This window comes from Crotalus tigris, unplaced genomic scaffold (assembly GCF_016545835.1).
Source record: "Crotalus tigris isolate CLP2741 ecotype Arizona unplaced genomic scaffold, ASM1654583v1 scf7180000024433.1590703, whole genome shotgun sequence".
Classification (NCBI taxonomy): domain Eukaryota; kingdom Metazoa; phylum Chordata; class Lepidosauria; order Squamata; family Viperidae; genus Crotalus; species Crotalus tigris.
Window position 1 is genome coordinate 1222640 of NW_024100600.1, and position 18972 is coordinate 1241611.

Consider the following 18972-nt stretch of genomic DNA (forward strand, 5'->3'; position numbering starts at 1 on the left):
CTGCCTGGAGGCACCTGGCAGCCCGCGCTAGCCTCTTGGGACCCTAAAGCCCGCTCGGCGCCTTCAGCGGGGCTGGGGCTGGGGAGCCGGCGAGGCTGTTGCCGGAGCAACAGGTTGGGCTAGGGGGCTCGGAGAGGCTGAAGCCTGTGGCTCAGTGCCCCCCCCCCCCATGTTTGGCAGGCGCACTTCGGGGCGCGGAAGGTGCACCTTTCTCGGCCGGATAAGAGCGACTCCCCCCGCCCAGCAGCCGGGGACCCCGCGGGCCTCCCTGCTTCGCAAAGGCTGCGGGCACTGGGGAGTCCCGCGGCGCTCCCGGCCGGGCGCGGAGGCGGCGCGGGCCCGCAACTCGCGTAATGGGGGGGGGAACGGCAGCTGCCCCCTCCTTGCGGCTCACGTGACGCGGTGCCCTTGGCACGAACCTGCGGGCGGGGCGGGGCCAGTCTCCCGCGCCCTGCAAGAAGCCCCGCCCGCGCCACTCGCGGCGTCTCGGCGGGTGCGGGCATGGCGGTGTGGACGCGCGCCCGCAAGGCCGGGCTGGTGGAAGTGCTGCTGCGCGAGCGCTGGGTGCGGGCGCTGGCCGAGCTGAGCGGGGAGGCGCTGGCGCTGAGCTCCGAGCCGGAGCCGCGCAACGGTCTGCCCAACGGCGCCGCCGCCTCGCCCTCCGCCTCCCCCGAGCGGGGCGCTGCCTCTCCCTGGCCGCCGGCGCCCGCCTCGCCCTCCCCGCCGCGGGGCTCGGCGCCGGGCTCCCCCCCGGCCGGGGTGCGGCGCGTGCGGGTGGTGAAGGCGGAGGCGGGCGGGCTGGGCATCAGCATCAAGGGCGGGCGCGAGAACCGCATGCCGGTGCTCATCTCGCGCATCTTCCCGGGGCTGGCGGCCGAGCGCTGCGGGGCGCTGCACCTGGGCGACGCCATTCTGGCCGTCAACGGCATGGACCTCCGCGACGCCACCCACGACCAGGCCGTGCAGGCACTCAAGCGGGCCGGCCGGGAGGTCCTGCTGGAAGGTAAGTGCCGGCGCTCGGCACGCGCCCAGGGGCCGCGCGGCTCGCGGGGTGGGGTGGGGGACAGCCGGCCGCCCCGTCGGCGAGCGGGACGGGCCTCGCGTTCCAGCGCCCCGGGAACCCTCCCCGGGGCCCGCCGGCTTCGTCCCGGAGCTCCACGGGCAGCCGGTCTGGGGTTGCGGGGACCCAGGCAGAGCCGGACACCTGGGTGCCGCTTGGGCCTGGCTCGAGACCCCCAACGCCCCCCCCGCAAGCAGCCTCGGTGCCCCCGTCTCTCGCCTGCTTGGCTGCTGAAGGAGAGGGAGGGGGCGAGCGCAGCCCCCCTTCGAAGCGTCGTCGGGAGCGACTGGACCTCCACGCGCCGCTCAGTAAATCCAACGACTTGGGAAACGGCGGAGTTTCCTTTCAAAGCGGAATTTCCCACTTCTCGGTCCGCTTTGGGCCAGACTCCGGGAAGGGCAGAGCGGCATCGGGCTCCCGGTCTTGGCCAGAGCGTCTTAGGCCACCCTTGCAGCCCCATCAGGAAACCCGATTAGCCTGCCCGGAACAGGCTAAGAGCCGGAGATGTGATCACGGTCAGTGGGGCGCCTCAGGAAGGCCCGACCGACCTCGGTGCGGTCTGCTCCTCCTGCTGTTGGTGTGGGAGAAGCGGGTGCTCCCACCTCGCCGGCTGCAGAAGGCAGCAACTCTGATCAAACTCCAGGGACAGGTCGGCTTTCTCCCAAAGCCCATCTCTCTTGCTATTTCGATGTCTGGCGTGTCATTTGGGGGGACAATGCAGCTCCCGGAAGCCCCTGGCAAATAGAAGGCTGATCACCCTGCAGGAGAGTGGCCGGTGGGCCACCTTAACACCTGGAAACGCTCTTTAGCCTATCTTGAATTGTTGTTCAGCTTCAGCTATTAAGAAGTGGGGCAGCCGCCTCTTTATCTGGGGCGTGATTCTGACTCTGGGAATGCAGGGCGAAGGCTGGAAGGTGTCTGCGCTACGCAAGAGGTTGGCAAGGCTGATGCCATGTACACCTGTCGCTTTCCAGCTCTTATGAACTCTTTATCTTGGGGCATTGCTTGGTTGGGCTTCGCTCCTTGGCTTAGATGTGTCTTTCGTGGGTCCAGTAAGTGGTCCCACAGGGGCAAGATGGACTCCCTGCTGTAACTCATAGCCTCTGCTAGGAGCAGGTGAGGCCACATTTGGGTGCCGAGGGATGACCCTTTTGGGAGTGGACACAAAGAACAGCAATGCTGGAGACTGGATTTCGGGAGTAACCAAACCAGCGTTTTTGTTTGCTGCTCCCCCTTTTGGAACACAGCCTGCCTTTCTCCACCTCTCTTGGATAAGAACTATTATCTCCCCCCCTTCTGCCCCCATCAACCCAGTAATAGAAAGGAAAGTGGGGCTCTTTGTGGGAAGTCTGCAAAAGTGTTTGTAATAGCAGGGACCCCAAATCTTGAGGAGGACTGTCCTTCATTGCTCTGTGATAGAAGGCTGGGCTTAGTCTTTGGGAGTCGACAGGTGAAGCACTGAGGGCTTTTCTCTAAGTCTCCCCACTTCATGCACTGCCTACAGCTGGGGGGGGGTTCTCCTCAGGATCTCCCCAGGTTGGCTCACCCCTTTTTCTCCTAGTTCCTACGCACTGTAAATGTGTCTGGCTGGGAAAAACGTATGGAAATGCAGCACCCCCTTGGGGGAGGGTGGTGGGAAGGGTGATGGGAGGGGGGCTTGTGGGGAGCTGGAAGGTCCCACCCGGCCGCTGCTCTCCCTCCCTCCCTCCCTCTGGCTTCCCCTGCTTGAGCCTCTGGGAGACCTGCAGGGTCTCCTGCCACTCAGTGCTCTTTGCACCTGAAAGGCAGCTGCGGACTGAGAGCAGGATGTGTTTCTTCAGTAGGGGGGAAAGGGGACTGGGCTGTGCGTTTCTTCCCCCCCCCCATGCAAAATGCCAAACGTTGTGAAAACTCCCAGAAAGCTTTCCTCTCACTGAGCAGTGGCTCTTCCTTGGTTGCAGCCACTCCAGATAATGATGGCTGAGGCCAACTGGGCTCCGTCTTCATGGGAGCGAATGGTGCGGCCTCTGAGGGCCGCCTTGGCCTCCTTAGAAAAAGAAAGGTTCCTGTGGTTGCAAGCGAAGGTCCTTAGAACTTTCCTCAAGAGACCAAGAATTTGGACGGCCTTCAGGGTCTTTGCAGCTGAAAGGGTCACTGTTAGGGCGGTGAAGTCCTGAGACCAGACCGCCCAGTTAGAGCGGTGAAGTCCTGAGACCAGACCGTCCTCTGGGCCTTTTCAAACTGTGGCTCTGTCCAGGTTGAGCCTTCTTTTTGTCACTTATCTTGGTTTCTCGTGGGCAGCTGACCCAGAAGAGTTTTCTTGAGAGGCCTAAATGTTTCCGTTCTTCGACAGGATCCTTTAAGCCCCTCCTCTGTCCTGCCTGTCAGTCCAAGGGGCTTTTTTGAGGGCTTTTGCTGCTGAACTTTTGCTCTTGCAAACCCGTTGTAACAGGGTGACCAGCTTGATTTATTCTTCCCAGCTCTTGAGTCATTGGCTGACTGCTGTTCCTTGGAGCTGGCTGGAGAGGAGTGCAAAGGCCTGCTGGGCAAAGGAGGATAAGGAAGTTTTATGCATGGGGATACTGGAGAGCCCACATCTGGTAGCCAGCTGTGGAGCTCCTCTTCTGTTGAGCCAGCATCCTAGAAGGGGCCTTTCCCATCCACTCTGCTCCCTCCGCCTCCCCCTCCCCCTCCCATCCTGTGGGGGGGGGGGCGGGGTGAACTGAGCTGCTTGGCTGGAAAGCTCCCCCCTGGGCCACTGAGGCAGCTGTACTGTACTGAGGCAGCTGCCCTCCTTTGCACAGGCCTGGAGCCCCACTGGACAGGCTGGGTGCTAGGACAGCAGGGGTGCACAGGCAGCCCCCCCCCCGCCATTGGCCCCTGTTAAGGCTGTGCCCTGCTGCCACTTATAGGGCTGTCCTGGTTGATAGCTGTCCTGCTCTTGCCTCATTGGTGACTTGGGGGAGGGGTCTTAATGTTCGGCCAGCCCGTTGGTCCTTCCAGACAGAAATAAGCTCCTTTATATGTGTTTTTTATGTCTTTGGAACCTGCCATTGCTTCAGACCTCCCTGGAGTTGGTGGGGCCCCTCCGCCTGGCAGAGTTGCTCAGGAGAGTTAAGTTTAAACAAAGAGCTTCAAAAGTTTGGTTAGCCTCCCTGCCTTTTAGGGCTGCACTGTCTGGGTGCATATTCTCAGCCCGTGATGGCAAGGTGATCCGAGGAATGCGGAGCTCTCCTTGTGTGCCACGGATTTGCACGGGGAAACGGAGACGGCATTTCCCCTGGCCCTGCTTCAACCGGAGGTGGATGAGAAAGCAAGTGACTGGCTCCGGATGTCCTTTCCTGGTACCCCCGTGCCAGCTGCTTCCTCTCTGCACGTAGCCTTGGCTCGGTCCTCATCAGGAGACCCAAAGTGACCCTTCTGGGGAGAGCAGCCCAACAGAAAAATTGTTTGCTTAGGTCATTAAAACTTTATTTTCTGCTAAAAAAATGGAGATGGTTGCGTTTATTTAGAAGTTACTTCTTTACCACTCTAGGACTGCTGTTCCACTAGCTGATCTTCCTAAAGGATTAGTGGGATTTTGAGAGTTTTCTTAAGGTTTTGTTTAGCACGTGCTGGAGTTTTATGTGGCTGCCAGGCATGTTTCTGCTTCACAAGTTGGGGCTCATGTTTATCAACTGCATCGTTTGCAGATAATTGATCCACATTTGCATTCTCTTTTGGATATTGGCTCTTTGCATTGCTTCTGACCAAGAATTCATTTAGCCAAACTTGTAAGCAGACACAACAACAGCATGTTTTCAAGGCTAACCCAGATGGCGAGTCATTTGCAACCAGATCAAAGGCCTGCTCTAGTAACTGCATCTTTGCTGCCCCAGAAACCACCCACTCTGCTGCCTCTGGACCTGCGCTCTGGGGGCAAGTAAAACTTCCCTGCAGCTTTTCCTTTCCTTGCTGGAGCCAAGATGTCTCCCAGGTGCCGACTGTCCCTTGCCGAGTGGGATTAGAAGCCTGGCTGTGCACTAATCCTCTCTGGGCAGCAGCAGGGTGCAGAGCTGATCCCTGAAGTAGCACCCTGGGAAGGGCTGCTCTCCTTGCCAGGCAGGTGGGGGACTGCCCCAGAGGGAGTACGGTTGGCCTCACCTCACCACTCCTCTTTGCTGCTGCCACCGCAGCCTGGCAGGGCGGTCAGCATTGAGCAGCTCAGAAGTGGGGAGCTGGGCAGTGTTATGAGAGACCCCTCCTCTGGAGTAGAGCACCAGCTCTTTGGCTGGCTGCCGTGCTCTTCAGGGGGGCATCCGGAAGTCCCACCCGCCCCCAGTTGCCTTCGCGTTGAGCATCAGGACGAGTCCCCGTCAGGCAATGGCGGTAGTGAAATGGCCACTCCTCAGCCTGGGAGTAGCTGCAGGCAGAGGGCGAAGGGGCTTTTCTCCGTACATTCACCAGGCGGTGGGAGAGGCAGGAGGCAAAGCAGGATTGGCCTTGCAAGAGCCCCTCTTGACCAAACGAAGGCCCTGAGACTTCCCTGAGTTCACTGCCTGCCCTTCCTTTAAGGTGAATCCAGGGGGAGTGGGTGGGTTGATCTTTGGCCTGCTTTCTTCCCAGCCGACCTCCCCGGGTTCAGCCCGAGGGGAGCCCGGGGGGGGTCATTCTGTGGGGCCTCGAGCATCAGGACGGGAAACACTCAGCCCCTCCCTTCTCGGCCTGCTCTTAGTGAAATACATGCGGGAGGCAACTCTGTACATCAAGAAGCCATCGCTGGTGTCCGACCTGCCGTGGGACGGGGCCTTTCCGCACTCTCCCAGCCTCAGCCTCAGCGAGGAGTCTGGCTCCCCAAAGCATCAGAGCGCCCCCCAGGATCGCAAAATCATCCCCTTGAAGATGTGCTACGCTGCCAGGAACCTGAGCATGCCGGACCTGGAGAACAGGTCAGGGGGTGGGCAAGCAGAAGGTTTTGCAGGGCAGCAGTTGTCTCCTTACATGAGGACTAGTAACTTGGGCTGGCTTCCAGGGTGCAGCTAGAAAGGCCCTTCCCAGATCCTTTCAAGGTTGCAGCCCTGCAGCCTCTCTCAGGGAGGGGCGGAGGACCAAAATCTGATGCCTGTCTGCTCCCTCCATCCAGAAGACCGTCTTGTTTTGGAATGGATGGTCTGGTTATGCAGAGACAGCGGAGCCTCTGGACATGGGCGTGTTGTGCCACCTGCACCCAGACCTGCCGCTTGCACAGAAAGGCTCTGGGGCGACCTTGGCGGCTGTGGCATTGCAGCTGGGAGTCCTCCTGCTAAGCAGGGCTGTTTTGGGGTGGCAGCAGAGCCTGGCGGAGAGCAAGAGTGGTGGATTCCCACTTGGGTGCCATCACTGGAGGGGCCCCCTCTTTCCCTGGCTATCAGCCCAAAGGCTTCCTGGGGTGGGGGGCAGGGACAGAGTGTGAGTGTTCCTGTGCCCTGCAAGATGGGTGTGGAACAGTGTTTGCTCCAGGAGTCCATAGGATGCAGCCCTAATCCCTGGCGAGGGGGGGCAGGGAGAGGAGCCCCAGCCAGGCAGGCAGATCGGAGGAGGCAGTGCCAGCCATCCCCGTTTCCTCTGCTCCTTGCCGTCTTGGGTTTCAAGCCATATGGCCGCTCCTGAGAATTCAGAAGGGGGGCGGGAATTGTGGATGGGGGAGCCCCCTGCCAGCCCCACACCCAAATGGCTTTTGCAGACCTGGCTGCTCCCAGAGCAGTCCGGTCCTCTCCTGGGTCAGTGGTCCTTCAAGGCCCCTTTTGCCAGGCCCTGAAGAGAGTCGAGCGTATTGTGCAGGTGGCTCTGCTGCCAGCTCACCATAGGGGGAGGGGGCCACACTCCTCCCCTGAGAAGAACTGGAGAGGCCAAAAGGAACCTGGAAGATCAGGGATGGAGCCCCCCCCCCTTCTTTCAGTGGATCTGCCTTTTCTCTGCAGGCTGATTGAGCTACATTCACCCGACAGCCGGAACACCCTGATTCTTCGCTGCAAGGACACGGCCACGGCGCATTCGTGGTTCATGGCAATCCACACCAACATCATGGCCCTCCTCCCACAAGTCCTGGCTGAGCTCAACACCATGTTGGGAGCCAGCCACACGGCAGGTAGCAGCAGGGAGGTCAAGCAGATCGCCTGGCTGGCTGAGCAGGTGAGCCCCTCGCCTGGCACCTCTTTAAGGCTCGCTTTTTTCTGGCGTGCAGCCGGGGGGGGGAGGGGAGGGAAGTGATCCGGCTGGGAGGCCACTGAAGCTTTCTTTGGCCAGAAAGTCACCATCCCTCCCCCCAGCAACCTTCAGGTGCAGAAGTATCTCTGACCACTGGCAACTCAAAGAAGGGGTGAATGGGTCTGTGTGGGGCGCCCTTATCTGAATTTGCTCCTGATCCTTGTCAGTAGGCAACTCTCCCACAAGGGTGGCCGTCTTGTCCTGGGCCCCTCTATGTGGCCTCTTGTTAGCCCTAGGCCCCAGCTTCCCCGTGAACACCTCAGCCCACCCTTTCATCTCTCTCTGCTTCCTGCAGGCCAGACTTGACGGTGGGCGGCAGCATTGGCGGCCGATCCTCTTGGCTGTGACGGAGAAGGACCTGCTTCTCTTCGACTCCGTGCCCTGGACAAGGGACGCCTGGGCCTCTCCCTGCCACAGCTACCCACTGGTGGCCACCAGGTGGGGGAAACCTGAGGGTCTCTCCAGGCTCAAGCCATGCACAAGGCCTTCCGGAAGGGGAGGGGGCATGAACATCTCCTGGGAATGCTCGCCTCTGGTAGAGCAGTCGGTTTCTGGGTGTGGTTGGCATGGTCTGGGGCTCTGATCTGGCAGGGCGTTTAGTTCTTATGAAGCCCCAGGGTGGTCTTGCCTTCTGGAGCCCCCTGCCCATTGCCTCCTGCAATACCTTGCCTGGGAAATTTCTACCAGCGTTCATTTTGGAACTTTCGTTCTGGAGGCAGGAAAGTCCCAGATTGCTTCCTGCAACCAGAAAAGCCACAGGCAGCTGTTTCCCCCTGTTCCCCTGCGCCAGGTGAAGTGGAGCTGTGGGGCGGAGGGGGGGGGAATTGGCTGCCAACTCAGGCAGAAAAGTCTTATTGGGGATCCTTGCCTGCCTTCCTCCTCCACCCACCCCCCGCCACCCCCAGTCCCCCAGGACTGGCCTCAAAGCTGCCAAAGAGGAGAGGGCTGCACTTGCTCCTCCCTTTCATTTGGCTTCAGCCTTTGTACTTGGCCTGTGCAAGAGGAAGCTGGGGAGAGCGAGGGGAGGGGCGGAGGGGGGAGCTTTCAGGCTTCTGGATGGGTTTAGCAGGAGGCTCCAAGGGAGGGGTGGGGCGGCTGGCAGAGACTTGGCGAGACTCCCTCAGGTTGCCTCTCCGGTGTCCAAAGTCTGCCCCAAAGTAATTCTTCTGCTAATGGGATGCTGCTCTGTGGCCTGTCCACTCCCCCAGCTGGGGCTCTTTCATGATCTTTGGTGAGGAGAACAGGGCGCAATGGGGGTGGGCTTCAGGGAGAGTCTCTGCAATAGAGAAAGGACTCCCCTTAGTATTTCTGCAATCCCTCTGGGATGGGGGGAGGCTTATTCAGAGCAAGTCACCCCCAGTTTGCAACTGCTGCTCCTTCGCCCCCCCCTCAGGCTGGTGCATTCAGGCTGCAAGTCACCCTGCCTGGGATCAGACCTCACCTTTGCCACGCGGTCAGGGTCTCGCCAGGGCATCGAGATGCACGTTTTCCGTGTGGAGACCCACCGCGACCTCTCCACCTGGACCAGGACCCTGGTGCAAGGCTGCCATGCTGCTGCAGAGCTTGTCAAGGAGGTCTCCGTAGGTATGGCCTGGCTGTCCAGCCTTGAGGACCATGGCCCCTCCTTTTTTGAACTCTGGAAGAGGCCCAGGCGGTCAGTCTAGTAAACGGGATGGAGAGATTATTCCCACCAGCTATAGTGTTGGCACCATTGACAGCAAGAACGAATGGAGTAGATGGTGGGGTGGGAGTCCCTGCCTTGAGAAATTGGCAGCCTAAGGTGGGCTGAGTGAGTCCCAGCCTCCAAGGCTCTTTGGCCCAGCCATCGGAGGGAGAACCTGCTTCTCTAATGTGGCCACATTGCCCAGGCTGGGCAGCGCTTTCTCTCAAGCAGACCAGGCATCTCCTGTTGAAGTAAACATTACACACACACACACACACACCATGCCTGCCCTGGTCCCTCTGAACCAATTGCTGCTCTCCTGGATTTGAAGGGCAGAAGGTGAGGACCAACACTGGACAAAAAGATCCAGGCTGGAGATGGGCAAAGCAAGCCTGAGCCCGGTTGACCTATGGGGTGGCCCTCCCCTCCTGACCACGAAGGCTCTGCTTTCTGTCTTTCGGCCTAGGCTGCATCTGGAACAGGCAGGACATTCGACTCACAATCCACTATGAAAACGGCTTTACCGTGTCCAGCGAGGGAGCTGGTTCTACCAGTATCCTCCTCCGATACCCTTTTGAGAAGCTGAAGATGTCTGCTGACGATGGGGTCCGAAACCTGTACTTGGACTTTGGCGGCCCGGAGGGGGAACTGGTGAGTGGCTAATTGTGAGTCATAAGGAGAGACCCATCATCTGGCGATGTTTGCCTGAAGAGGGGCTGTGGATTTAGGCAAATTCCTGCAATTCTGTTGAAGAATAAAGGAGGAGGGCCTTTTGCTCTCACACCCAAGGGAGGAGACGACCACACCAATGGAGCATTAAAAATGATCACCACTCATAACCAGAAAGCCACCTGAGCTTAGAGGTTTGGCTACACCTGGGCCATGACTTTAATTTTGTGTGGGATGTCAGTGCTGGTCTTTGAAATGGCAGGGGATGACCGTCTCTCCCTCACATGTTCTCCTCCACAGGCCCTGGAACTGCACTCCTGCCCCAAACCCTTGGTCTTTGTCCTGCACACCTTCCTGTCGGCCAAAGTGACCCGCCTGGGCCTCCTGGCCTAGCCACAGCCGCCGCCGTTGCAGCCGCCACACGTAGTTCCTGGCTTTGCAAGAGTCCCATCTGCCAGCCTCAGTGCCTTGACTGGACTTAGAACGGTCCCATCTCTCCCCTTCTGAAGGGCTCTGGGGAGGCTGCAGCCATAAACCCTTTGCCTGGTCAGGGCAGGGCAGAGAAGGAGCAATTCTCTGGTGGGATCATGTGAAGCCATCGTTCTGTTCCACTTACCAGATGTGCCTTTCAATGGAGGCCGGGAAGAGAAAGGAAGCCTCCTCCCAGAACAAGCAGAGCGGTGCCTTGTGTGCCCAGCTTGCCCTTGACGTGCCCAAGTCATGTGCTGCTGCTGTGGGAGGGTCAGAGACAGCCTGGGGGTTGCTGTGCAGTTGCTGCCAGGTTCCAAATCAGAAGCCCCCCCCCCCAAAGGCTGGGGAGATGCCCTCTCATTCTGTTCAAGAGTCCTCTCCAATTCTAGTTTTAATCTCAGAACCAGTAAAAGATGCAGCCTTAGCTTAAGAGATTCTTTTCAGCATCAGAAAAAGTCTGATTCAGAAACCAGCACAGGGAAAATGTTTGAGTAGCTTTCTTTGAGCATCTCCAGCTTGCTATGCAGAGCCCGTCCTTCTTACTACAAAGGGAGATGCTCTTTGAAGCAGGTTGACTGGCTCCCTTCCTTATTTTGACATTGACTGTTACACTAGAGTAGTCTGAATCACAATTTTTACTATTTATCTTCTGCAGAACCTCCCGCAGCTAAGTGACTGTATGAGCAATTCCTGAGGGGTCATTTAAAAAAATACTCAGCATCTGCTAATGCAGAGCCAGTAAGGAGGCCACCACTAGCCACAAAATAGACTCTCCTTTCCCCTCAAACCCAGAGGGACCCTCTTGTCCCTCTGCAACAAAAGGAGTTTGGTCTCTTGATACAAAAGTTGTGTAATCTCCCCAAACTCCTTCTGGGCACATTACCAGTGAAAGGCAATGGAGGCATTCAGTGTTTCTTGCTCTCCCGAGGAAAGAAATGAAATTGTAAACCTTGAGTGGTGCCCTGGTTCTTGTCTCGAAGAAGCAGAGAGCCCAGCGGGGGGGGGGGAGTCCATGGGATGCCCCCAATTCTGGCTCTAGTGGAGGGTGTGTGAAGGAGGTGCTACTTGCACCTCTGCCATCCAAAGATTGGGGGTTCAGGCCTCCATCTCAGGACTTACAAAGAGGGCTGGGCAGGGATGTTGTCATGGGGGCCCAGGAATAGAACCAGAGGTTGCTGCCTCCAGGGCTCCTGGTATCTGTAGTCTGGGATGGGTCTTGGAAAGCCCTCTCCTCTGACCTTTCAGCTTCCATTCTTTTAGATCTCTTGGCCCAGCTGAAGGAGGCTTCCTGACCCCTCCTGTGAAGGATTTGGGCCCTCTAAGCAGAAGAGGAAGGCTGGCCCTCAGGCACTTGTCCTGGGTGTCCGGCTGCTCTGTTAAGGCTGGAATTTGGACTGCAGGGCCTGTTCAGAGAAACCTCAAGGCCAGTAAGGGCCATTCCAGGCCCTTTTCTGCATTAAAAGCCAATATTTAATGGTGCTGGAGTCACTTTCTGAAGAGAACACCTTTTCTCAGTCACCTTCAGTTGGGTGTAACCAGCTTCCTTCCAGGGCTGAAGGAGTTGCAGCCGATCATTGCTGCTCATGGCCAGCGGCCAGACTGGGAATTCAGGGTTGCTGCCAGGGGCCCCCTTACATGTTTCAGAAAAGGGCCCCTGGTACCCATATGGAGGTGATGTAAGGCTGTGGGCATTTGCTGGCTAGGGGGGTATGAATGTATAGCATTGAAGGAGGAAATTTGGCTGGCATTAGCAGGTTTTCAAATGGTGCTTTTATATCACAGTGATGAACTATTATTACCAAATTGAGACACAAATTTAAAAATACAGGTTAGGAAGTGCAGCTTGATTGTCACATACTCACCCTTTTTTACATAGTACTTTTCCTAGCAATGCCAGATTCAGTTTTTCAGCCCAAGGATGTTGTTGCAACTATAGGAGGCTGCTCCGCCGAGAGTTTAGACCCTGAATTGATGTGGAGCATAGAGCTGGGTTAGGAGACTAAGTTCCATCAGTGGAGAATTTGGGGTGGGAGATCAGCCGATTTCCAGGGTTTCTTCTTGCTAATGTTTGTAGGCCCAGGAAAAACTTTTAATTCATTAACTTAATTACTGAAGCAGGGTGGCACCTTTTGCCAAGTGGATATCTTTGTTCAATGAGACAAGTGACTCGCTGCGGTTTCCCATCTTCTGTCAGATGTCGGGAGTTTACAGATAGGGCAAACACAACTCTTATAGGCCCAAAGTGCCAAAGAGGTCTTGAAAGTTTGCACAGAAATCACTACAAGAAAGTATCTGTGTTAACGCTGTGCAAAGCTGTATGTCTGTGTGGGTATGCTGTTTGTTATAATCTAATGTGGAGTATTGCAACAGAGATATGCCATCACAAATCTTAAACCAGCTTTATTTTTTTATTCTTTGTACATGGTATTTATACAAGGACTTGCTTTTCCAATGATTTTAAATGCAATTTTGGGGGGTCTCCAGGTTCTCAAGTGGCAATATTTGGACCATGTCTGATCTTCGCCAGCAGAGAAATTCTTGCCGAACTCTGCAGAAAACCTGGGTGCTCCTGGCCGGAGCTACACTTAATTGTATCACATTTTTCATTACAATGAAAAGCAACGAAGGGCAGGTGTATAATAAAATATTATTAGTTTTAGCCTCGACTGCTTCTTTGTCTTTGGAGGGAAATAAGAACTTTAACCCCCAGCAGTGAATTGGAGGTTGGGGAAGAAAAATGGAGAAGGGAAGGGGGGGAGATGGAGGTAGAGGGCATGGGAGGCACAGGAATTGGGGACCTCCCTGGTCCCCGCAGAGGACGGAGCCCGGGGCCCTGGGTGTCCTCCCCGAAGAAGCGGGAAGAGCTGCAGCGGCGGCCCTTCTCTACGCTCAGTAGGTCAGGGTCGCAACGACTCCCCCCGAGGTGGACTAAACCGTTCTTCGAGAAGGTCGCCGCGTTACGCGCTCGGGGCGCCCCTGGAAGGCGAGCAACGCCGGGGAGGCCGGGCGCACCAGATCAAGCGGCAGCAGCAGCGCTCAGGCCGCGGACTGCGACTCCCATCGGCCCGCGCGCCAGCCCGCCCCCGCGCGCTGCTGTTCCCGCGGCCGCCTGCAGGGGCGCTCTGCGGGCTAAGGCCGCAGTCCCGCCGCCGCCGCCCTCCGCACCGGAGCCCCCGCTACCGCCGCCGCCCGGGCCACAGGGATGCGATGACCACGTCCGCCCTGCAGGTGCCTCCGTTGCCGCCGTCCGGGCCACGCGCGCCGCTCTCGGCTCGAGGCCTACCGAGCCGCCCGGCAACGGGCCCGCCCGGCCTTCGGCTCCGGGGCGGCCGCGGGCTCTGTCTGCTCAGCTCACGCGGTGGTCGCGAACTTCTGCGCGAAGCAGCGGGGCTCTCGGAGACGCCCCCGGGGGGCACAGCCCCCCTCAATTGCGTCTGCCCGGTTTGGCTGCCGCGCGACTTGTGCGCCCCCCGCCCAGCCTCTCTTCGGGCCGGGATCCCCGGCGATCCCGGTCCGGCCTGCTCCCGCTGCCCCCCCCCCCGCAGTGGCTCCCGCGGGGCCTCCCTGGCAAGAGCGGAGGGTGCCGTGGAGGAATGGGCACCGCGGAAAAGCCCTCGAAGGCGGTCTTGGGTGCCGAGCTCCGGGGCGCCGCGGGAGAAGAGAAGGGGCCCCGCCGGCCCCCGCCGCCCTCCTGAGCGCCGCTGTCTTTCCAGAAGGCCATTGACCTGGTTACGAAAGCCACCGAGGAGGACAAGGCGGGCAGCTACGCGGAGGCGCTGCGCCTGTACCAGCACGCGGTGGAGTATTTCTTGCATGCCATCAAGTGTGAGTCCGGGACGCGGGCAGGGCGCCCCCAGCAGGGCCAGCTCCGAGGGCGGAAGGGGCCCTGGGTCCGCCCGCCGGCCCGTCCATCCACCCACCGGGTCTCCCCTCCTCCCCCCGCAGATGACACGCACAGCGACAAGGCCAAAGAGAGCATCCGGGCCAAGTGCGCCCAGTACCTGGACCGGGCAGAGAAGCTGAAGGACTATTTGCGGAACAAGAGCAAGCAGAGCAAGAAGCCGGTCAAGGAGGCCCAGAATGAAAGCAAGGGGTAAGGGCTGGGCGGGGGCAGGAAGGCCATGGGGAGGTCACCTGGCCAAAGCCAACCGGAGAGCAGCGCCTACTCTGCTCATGGCCTTTGAATGTCTTCCTCTGCAGCAGCGACAGCGACAGTGAGGGCGAGAACCCGGAGAAGAAGAAGTTGCAAGAGCAGCTGATGGGTAAGCCAGAAGGCTGGGGGATGCCCTGGAGGCCTCAGAGACCACTCTGCGTGGGAGGGGGTGAGCACTCAGCTCAAGTCTCTGGGGCAAACTGGCTTGGTTGCAGGTGCCATTGTGATGGAGAAGCCCAACGTGCGATGGAGTGACGTAGCGGGCCTTGAGGGGGCCAAGGAGGCCCTGAAGGAAGCTGTCATTCTACCCATCAAATTCCCTCACCTGTTTACAGGTGAGACCTGGGGGTCCCTCCCTGCGTTCTCTGGGACGTTTGGGGATGAGTGAGGCCATCTTCTCTCCTCTCCTCGGCCAGGCAAGCGTACACCCTGGCGTGGGATCCTCCTCTTCGGCCCCCCAGGAACTGGGAAGTCCTTCCTGGCCAAAGCAGTGGCCACTGAGGCCAGCAACTCCACCTTCTTCTCCATCTCATCTTCAGACCTGGTGTCCAAGTGGCTGGGGGAGAGTGAAAAGTAGGTGTGGGAGGCAGGGCTCCCTCCGTGGGGTATTGGGCCTTGGAGAAGGGGTCCAGGAGTGAAATGAGGCACCCTGGTGGGTCTCCATATCATAGGGAGTTTGCTTCCACCCACTTGGGCATCCTGCATGTGGGCCAGGCTGTCCTGACCCTCCCCTCGCTCTGCCCGGCTTCCTCTTCAGGCTGGTGAAAAACCTCTTTGAGTTGGCCAGGCAACACAAGCCGTCCATCATTTTCATTGATGAGGTGGACTCCCTGTGCGGCTCCCGCACTGAGAACGAGAGTGAAGCTGCTCGCAGGATCAAAACAGAATTCCTGGTGCAAATGCAGGGTGGGTGATGGGGACAGGCTCCGGGGCAGCAGTCCAGCTGCTTGCTCTGACTAGAGTGGCCGCTACTCTCAGGCCATTGGCCAGACGGATCCTGGAGCATGGGGTCTGCTCTCTCCAGAAAGGGTGACATGGGGTACTTTTCTTTTTTCTCAGGTGTTGGGAATAATAACGATGGCACTTTGGTCTTAGGCGCCACCAACATCCCCTGGGTACTGGATGCTGCCATTCGGAGGAGGTGGGTGATAGCAGTGTGTGCATGGGTGAGTTCAGCCTGGCAGAAACCAAATAAGGTTGCCATCACATTTTGCATAAATAGAAATCGCTGAAATTCAGGTCCACAGGGAACAGATTGTAGTTCTCTGAATAAGAAAGTTAAATGGGAAAAAGTCTTCCTGCCTATGTCCCTTTCATAAGGTAGTTCCCCAACCTCACACAGCAGGTATATTTTGTGGCGTTTAAAGTCAACGTTAGATGATGTGTGATTTCCGCCCTTCATAGTTCTGGCTATAATGCTGAGCTGTGTGTGCTGCACCAGGTGCAGGACATAGCCAAGCTTTGGCTGGCTTGAAAAGTACTCGGACTGCAGGCAATCCCACATGTGGGGCCAAGAATAGGCATCCTATAAAAATATCTTCATAGACAAGCGTCATCCATGTAGTCCTGAAGTGAACAGGAATTGAGGTCCGTTTTATTTACTAATAACAAAGAAACACAAAAACAATCTAAACTGGGTCTAACCTTTTTACTAACCTCTTGGCCAAATGCACTTAGCTGAAATCATCAGGGGCAGATGGAGGAGTAGGGTTGACATCGGCACACACCTCAGTTATAGCAATGGGCAAAAGGGTGGGATACACACATGCACGGAGGCACACAACCCCGTCGTTGGAGATTGACCCGTGCATTCCCTCCTTTGCACATAGGTTTGAGAAACGCATTTACATCCCGCTTCCAGAGGAGCTGGCTCGTGCCCAAATGTTTAAACTACACCTTGGCAACACTCCCCACAGCCTGACTGAAGCTGACATTCATGAGCTGGCCCGAAAGACAGACGGCTACTCGGGGGCTGACATCAGCATCATTGTGCGGGATGCCCTGATGCAGCCAGTCCGCAAAGTGCAGTCAGCCACGCACTTTAAAAAGGTGAGGCTGGCAGGGATCAGGGGCCAACTACTGTGCAGCATCTTGATGCCCTCTGGTGCAGAGCAGAGCTCTTTGGCCACGAAAGGGATGAGCTCTGCCCACATTTCTTTGTGCTGGTTCACCCATTGCCTGCCCACCCTCATCCATTTCTTTCTGTGGGGAGGATTACCTGAACACGGCAAGCATTGTCCCCATCATTCAATGGGAGTAGTTGGACTCCAAGATTGGAGCGTTGCCATGGCCTCCAAGGAAGGCTTCTGGTCTGGCAGGAGAGCTCCAAGAGCAACTCACTCCCTTATGCCGTCTTCATCACGATCTTGGACTGCTGTTAATGGAGAGCAGAGGTTGATTGACGGGTGGCTTGCCTGCCAGCCTATTCTTTTCCCGGACCTGTAAGTTAGACGCTGATTCTGACAACCCTCCTGATCTGCCTACTGCTTGCATCCTTACTGCAGGTTCATGGACTGTCTCGCACCAATCCTGGGGTGCTGGTAGATGACCTGCTGACTCCTTGTTCCCCAGGGGATCCTGGGGCCCTTGAGATGACCTGGATGGAGGTGCCTGGAGACAAACTTCTGGAGCCCTTGGTCTGCATGGTGAGTGGTTGTGACAAAACCCCTTTCCTCCCCTGCCCGCAAAACTCTGCGACGACACACCCAGTGCTTCTGTGTGGAATGTGGGTCCACAAAGTGGGACTGAGCACCAGGCTAAGTGAAGGTATAAAGCAGATGTCAAATTCAACGCCCGCCTGCAGATCTGGCCATGAGGGGTTTAGATCTGGCCCTCAAGCAGACTAGTAGGAGCAGGTGATTGTAGTGTGTATGTGTGTGTGATTGTAGTGGGGTATGTGTGCAGCGGCAGTGCCAGAGAAGCCTGGGGGAGAGTCAGCTGGAGCTGGGGCTCTGCTGAGGCCCTGGGATTGGTGCACAGGGCTCCAGCTGATCAGGGCTTCCGGGGCCTCAGCGATGGTCAGCAGCCGCAAGCAGTCTTTGGATGGAGAGTCAGCTGGAGCTGCCGGGGATTGGTGGAGACCCCAGAATCAGTACACTCAGCTCCAGCTGATGAGTGCTGTGTGAAAAAGCCTGCCGGGCAGTGAGTGAACGCATGGGGGAGGATAGGATGGAATATAAAAGTAGGGGTTTAGGCGGGGAGAAGTGAGAGGGGAGAGAAGGCGATAGGGCGATGTCGGTGGGAGCAGCCTGAGGGAGAGAAGAGGACATCAACTGGCCCTTTCAGGACAACCATAATGCTGATGTAGCCCTCAGTGAAATTGCGTTTGATACCCCTGGTATAAAGCATCAATCCAGGCCCCCCTTATGTTGGAGGGAATACTGCTGGAGGCTTGGGGGTTCTGAATGTTCCCTCTCTTTGCAGTCAGATATGTTGCGCTCGCTGGCCACCACCCGCCCCACGGTCAATGCAGAAGATCTCCTGAAAGTGAAGAAGTTCACAGAGGACTTTGGCCAAGAGGGTTAACGCTGTACCTATGGGACGCCCCATTGTTAGGTGGGAGCAGCCAAAGGCCCATTTTCCTGGCCAGGAGCAGAACGGGCCAAGAGTGGCTGGTGGACTCTGCCATGCAGAAGCTTCGTTCTCCATCTGTCTCCCCTGCGGCATCTCTGGTTGGGGATGGAAGGGAGTCCACTGGGGGTACCAGGGGATAAGAGCAAGCCTGACTCGGCCTGCTGTGTTTTTCTTCCTTTCAAATACCCCATCTTTCTGTTTTTCTTTCTTTTATTTCTGATGCTTAGTTTCAAAAATAAAAGCAACCCAACTCCCTTCTGCTCCCAGCCATTTCCCCGCCGCTGAGTCCAGTTCTGCTCCCCAAAGAAAGGCCAGGGGTTCTCCCAGAGCCTTCTTTCCTTCTCCAGTGCTGTTGTGCCTCACCTCAAGTTCACTTGGGGAAAACGGTGTCATTCTGCCAAACTTGTATGATGCTATTTTACTGAGTTCTGTCCACTCCAAACCCTTATGCTAGTGGTGGCGAACCTATGGCATGGGTGCCAGAGGTGGCACTCAGAGCCCTCTGTGGGCACGCGCACTGTCGCCCCAGTCCTAGGCCTTCAGCTGGGTTTTATAAAACCTTTTCGCTTTAAGCCTCTGCTGCGTGTGCAAAAAAAAAAGGTTCAATCAATTAGTCAATTTCAACTTCTGGTGGGAAAAAAAAGATCTTGCAAAGTTGGAATTGATTGATTGAACTTTTTAGTCCCACCCAGTCTGCTGTTACCACTGCAGCCATGCCCACCCAATGGGCCACACCCACCCGGCACCCGATGATGCTTAAGTGGGTTTTGGGTTGCAGTTTGGGCACTCGGTCTCTAAAAGGTTTGCCATCACTGCCTTATGCTCTCAGAACAATTTTCCCTTCCAGCCTTTGGTGAAGGTCCTCAGCCTTCTTTGCTTTGCTCCTGGGTGCATAATAGATGTTGGGTCTGGGGGGGGGGGCAGCTGGAAGCTCCTGCTGCAGCCCTGCAGTTCCACCTGCCTACTAGATTACTTTGCAAAGAAGAGAGGAATTGTGGCTTGGCTCCCATTGACAGGACACAGGTGGGATTCCCTGTAAGGCTCGGACAGTCCCAAGGAAGCTTCTCTCTGTACCTCTGGCCAAGTAGAGTTGCCTTCTACAAGCAGAGCTGAACAGGCAGAAGCAGAGTGATAGGTGCACACACACATCCATGCCCAGGGTCAGTCCCATGGTTTTTA

General features: G+C 57.3%; 2 protein-coding genes across 4 annotated transcripts; both read left to right on the plus strand.

Moving 5' to 3' along the window:
* The first annotated feature begins 232 nt into the window (after positions 1–232).
* Positions 233–12726, plus strand: SNTB2 (syntrophin beta 2). Its single transcript, XM_039330858.1, has 7 exons — positions 233–1003; positions 5754–5967; positions 6979–7189; positions 7560–7702; positions 8658–8848; positions 9394–9578; positions 9897–12726. Exons 1-7 carry the CDS (start codon positions 502–504, stop codon positions 9987–9989), a joined length of 1539 nt encoding a protein of 512 aa, XP_039186792.1. The 5' UTR covers positions 233–501; the 3' UTR covers positions 9990–12726.
* Positions 12727–13144: 418 nt separating this feature from the next.
* On the plus strand, positions 13145–18048 carry VPS4A (vacuolar protein sorting 4 homolog A). Of its 3 annotated transcripts, none has more exons than XM_039330859.1 (11): positions 13145–13295; positions 13781–13892; positions 14013–14160; positions 14268–14329; positions 14436–14555; positions 14637–14793; positions 14978–15126; positions 15280–15361; positions 16050–16269; positions 16725–16865; positions 17644–18048. In XM_039330859.1, exons 1-11 carry the CDS (start codon positions 13275–13277, stop codon positions 17743–17745), a joined length of 1314 nt encoding a protein of 437 aa, XP_039186793.1. In that variant the 5' UTR covers positions 13145–13274; the 3' UTR covers positions 17746–18048. The 3 variants fall into 3 exon arrangements, with proteins under 3 accessions (XP_039186793.1, XP_039186795.1, XP_039186794.1); XM_039330860.1 differs by having other exon boundaries at positions 13175–13295; positions 13784–13892; XM_039330861.1 differs by lacking the exons at positions 14637–14793; positions 14978–15126.
* The last annotated feature ends 924 nt before the right edge of the window (positions 18049–18972 follow it).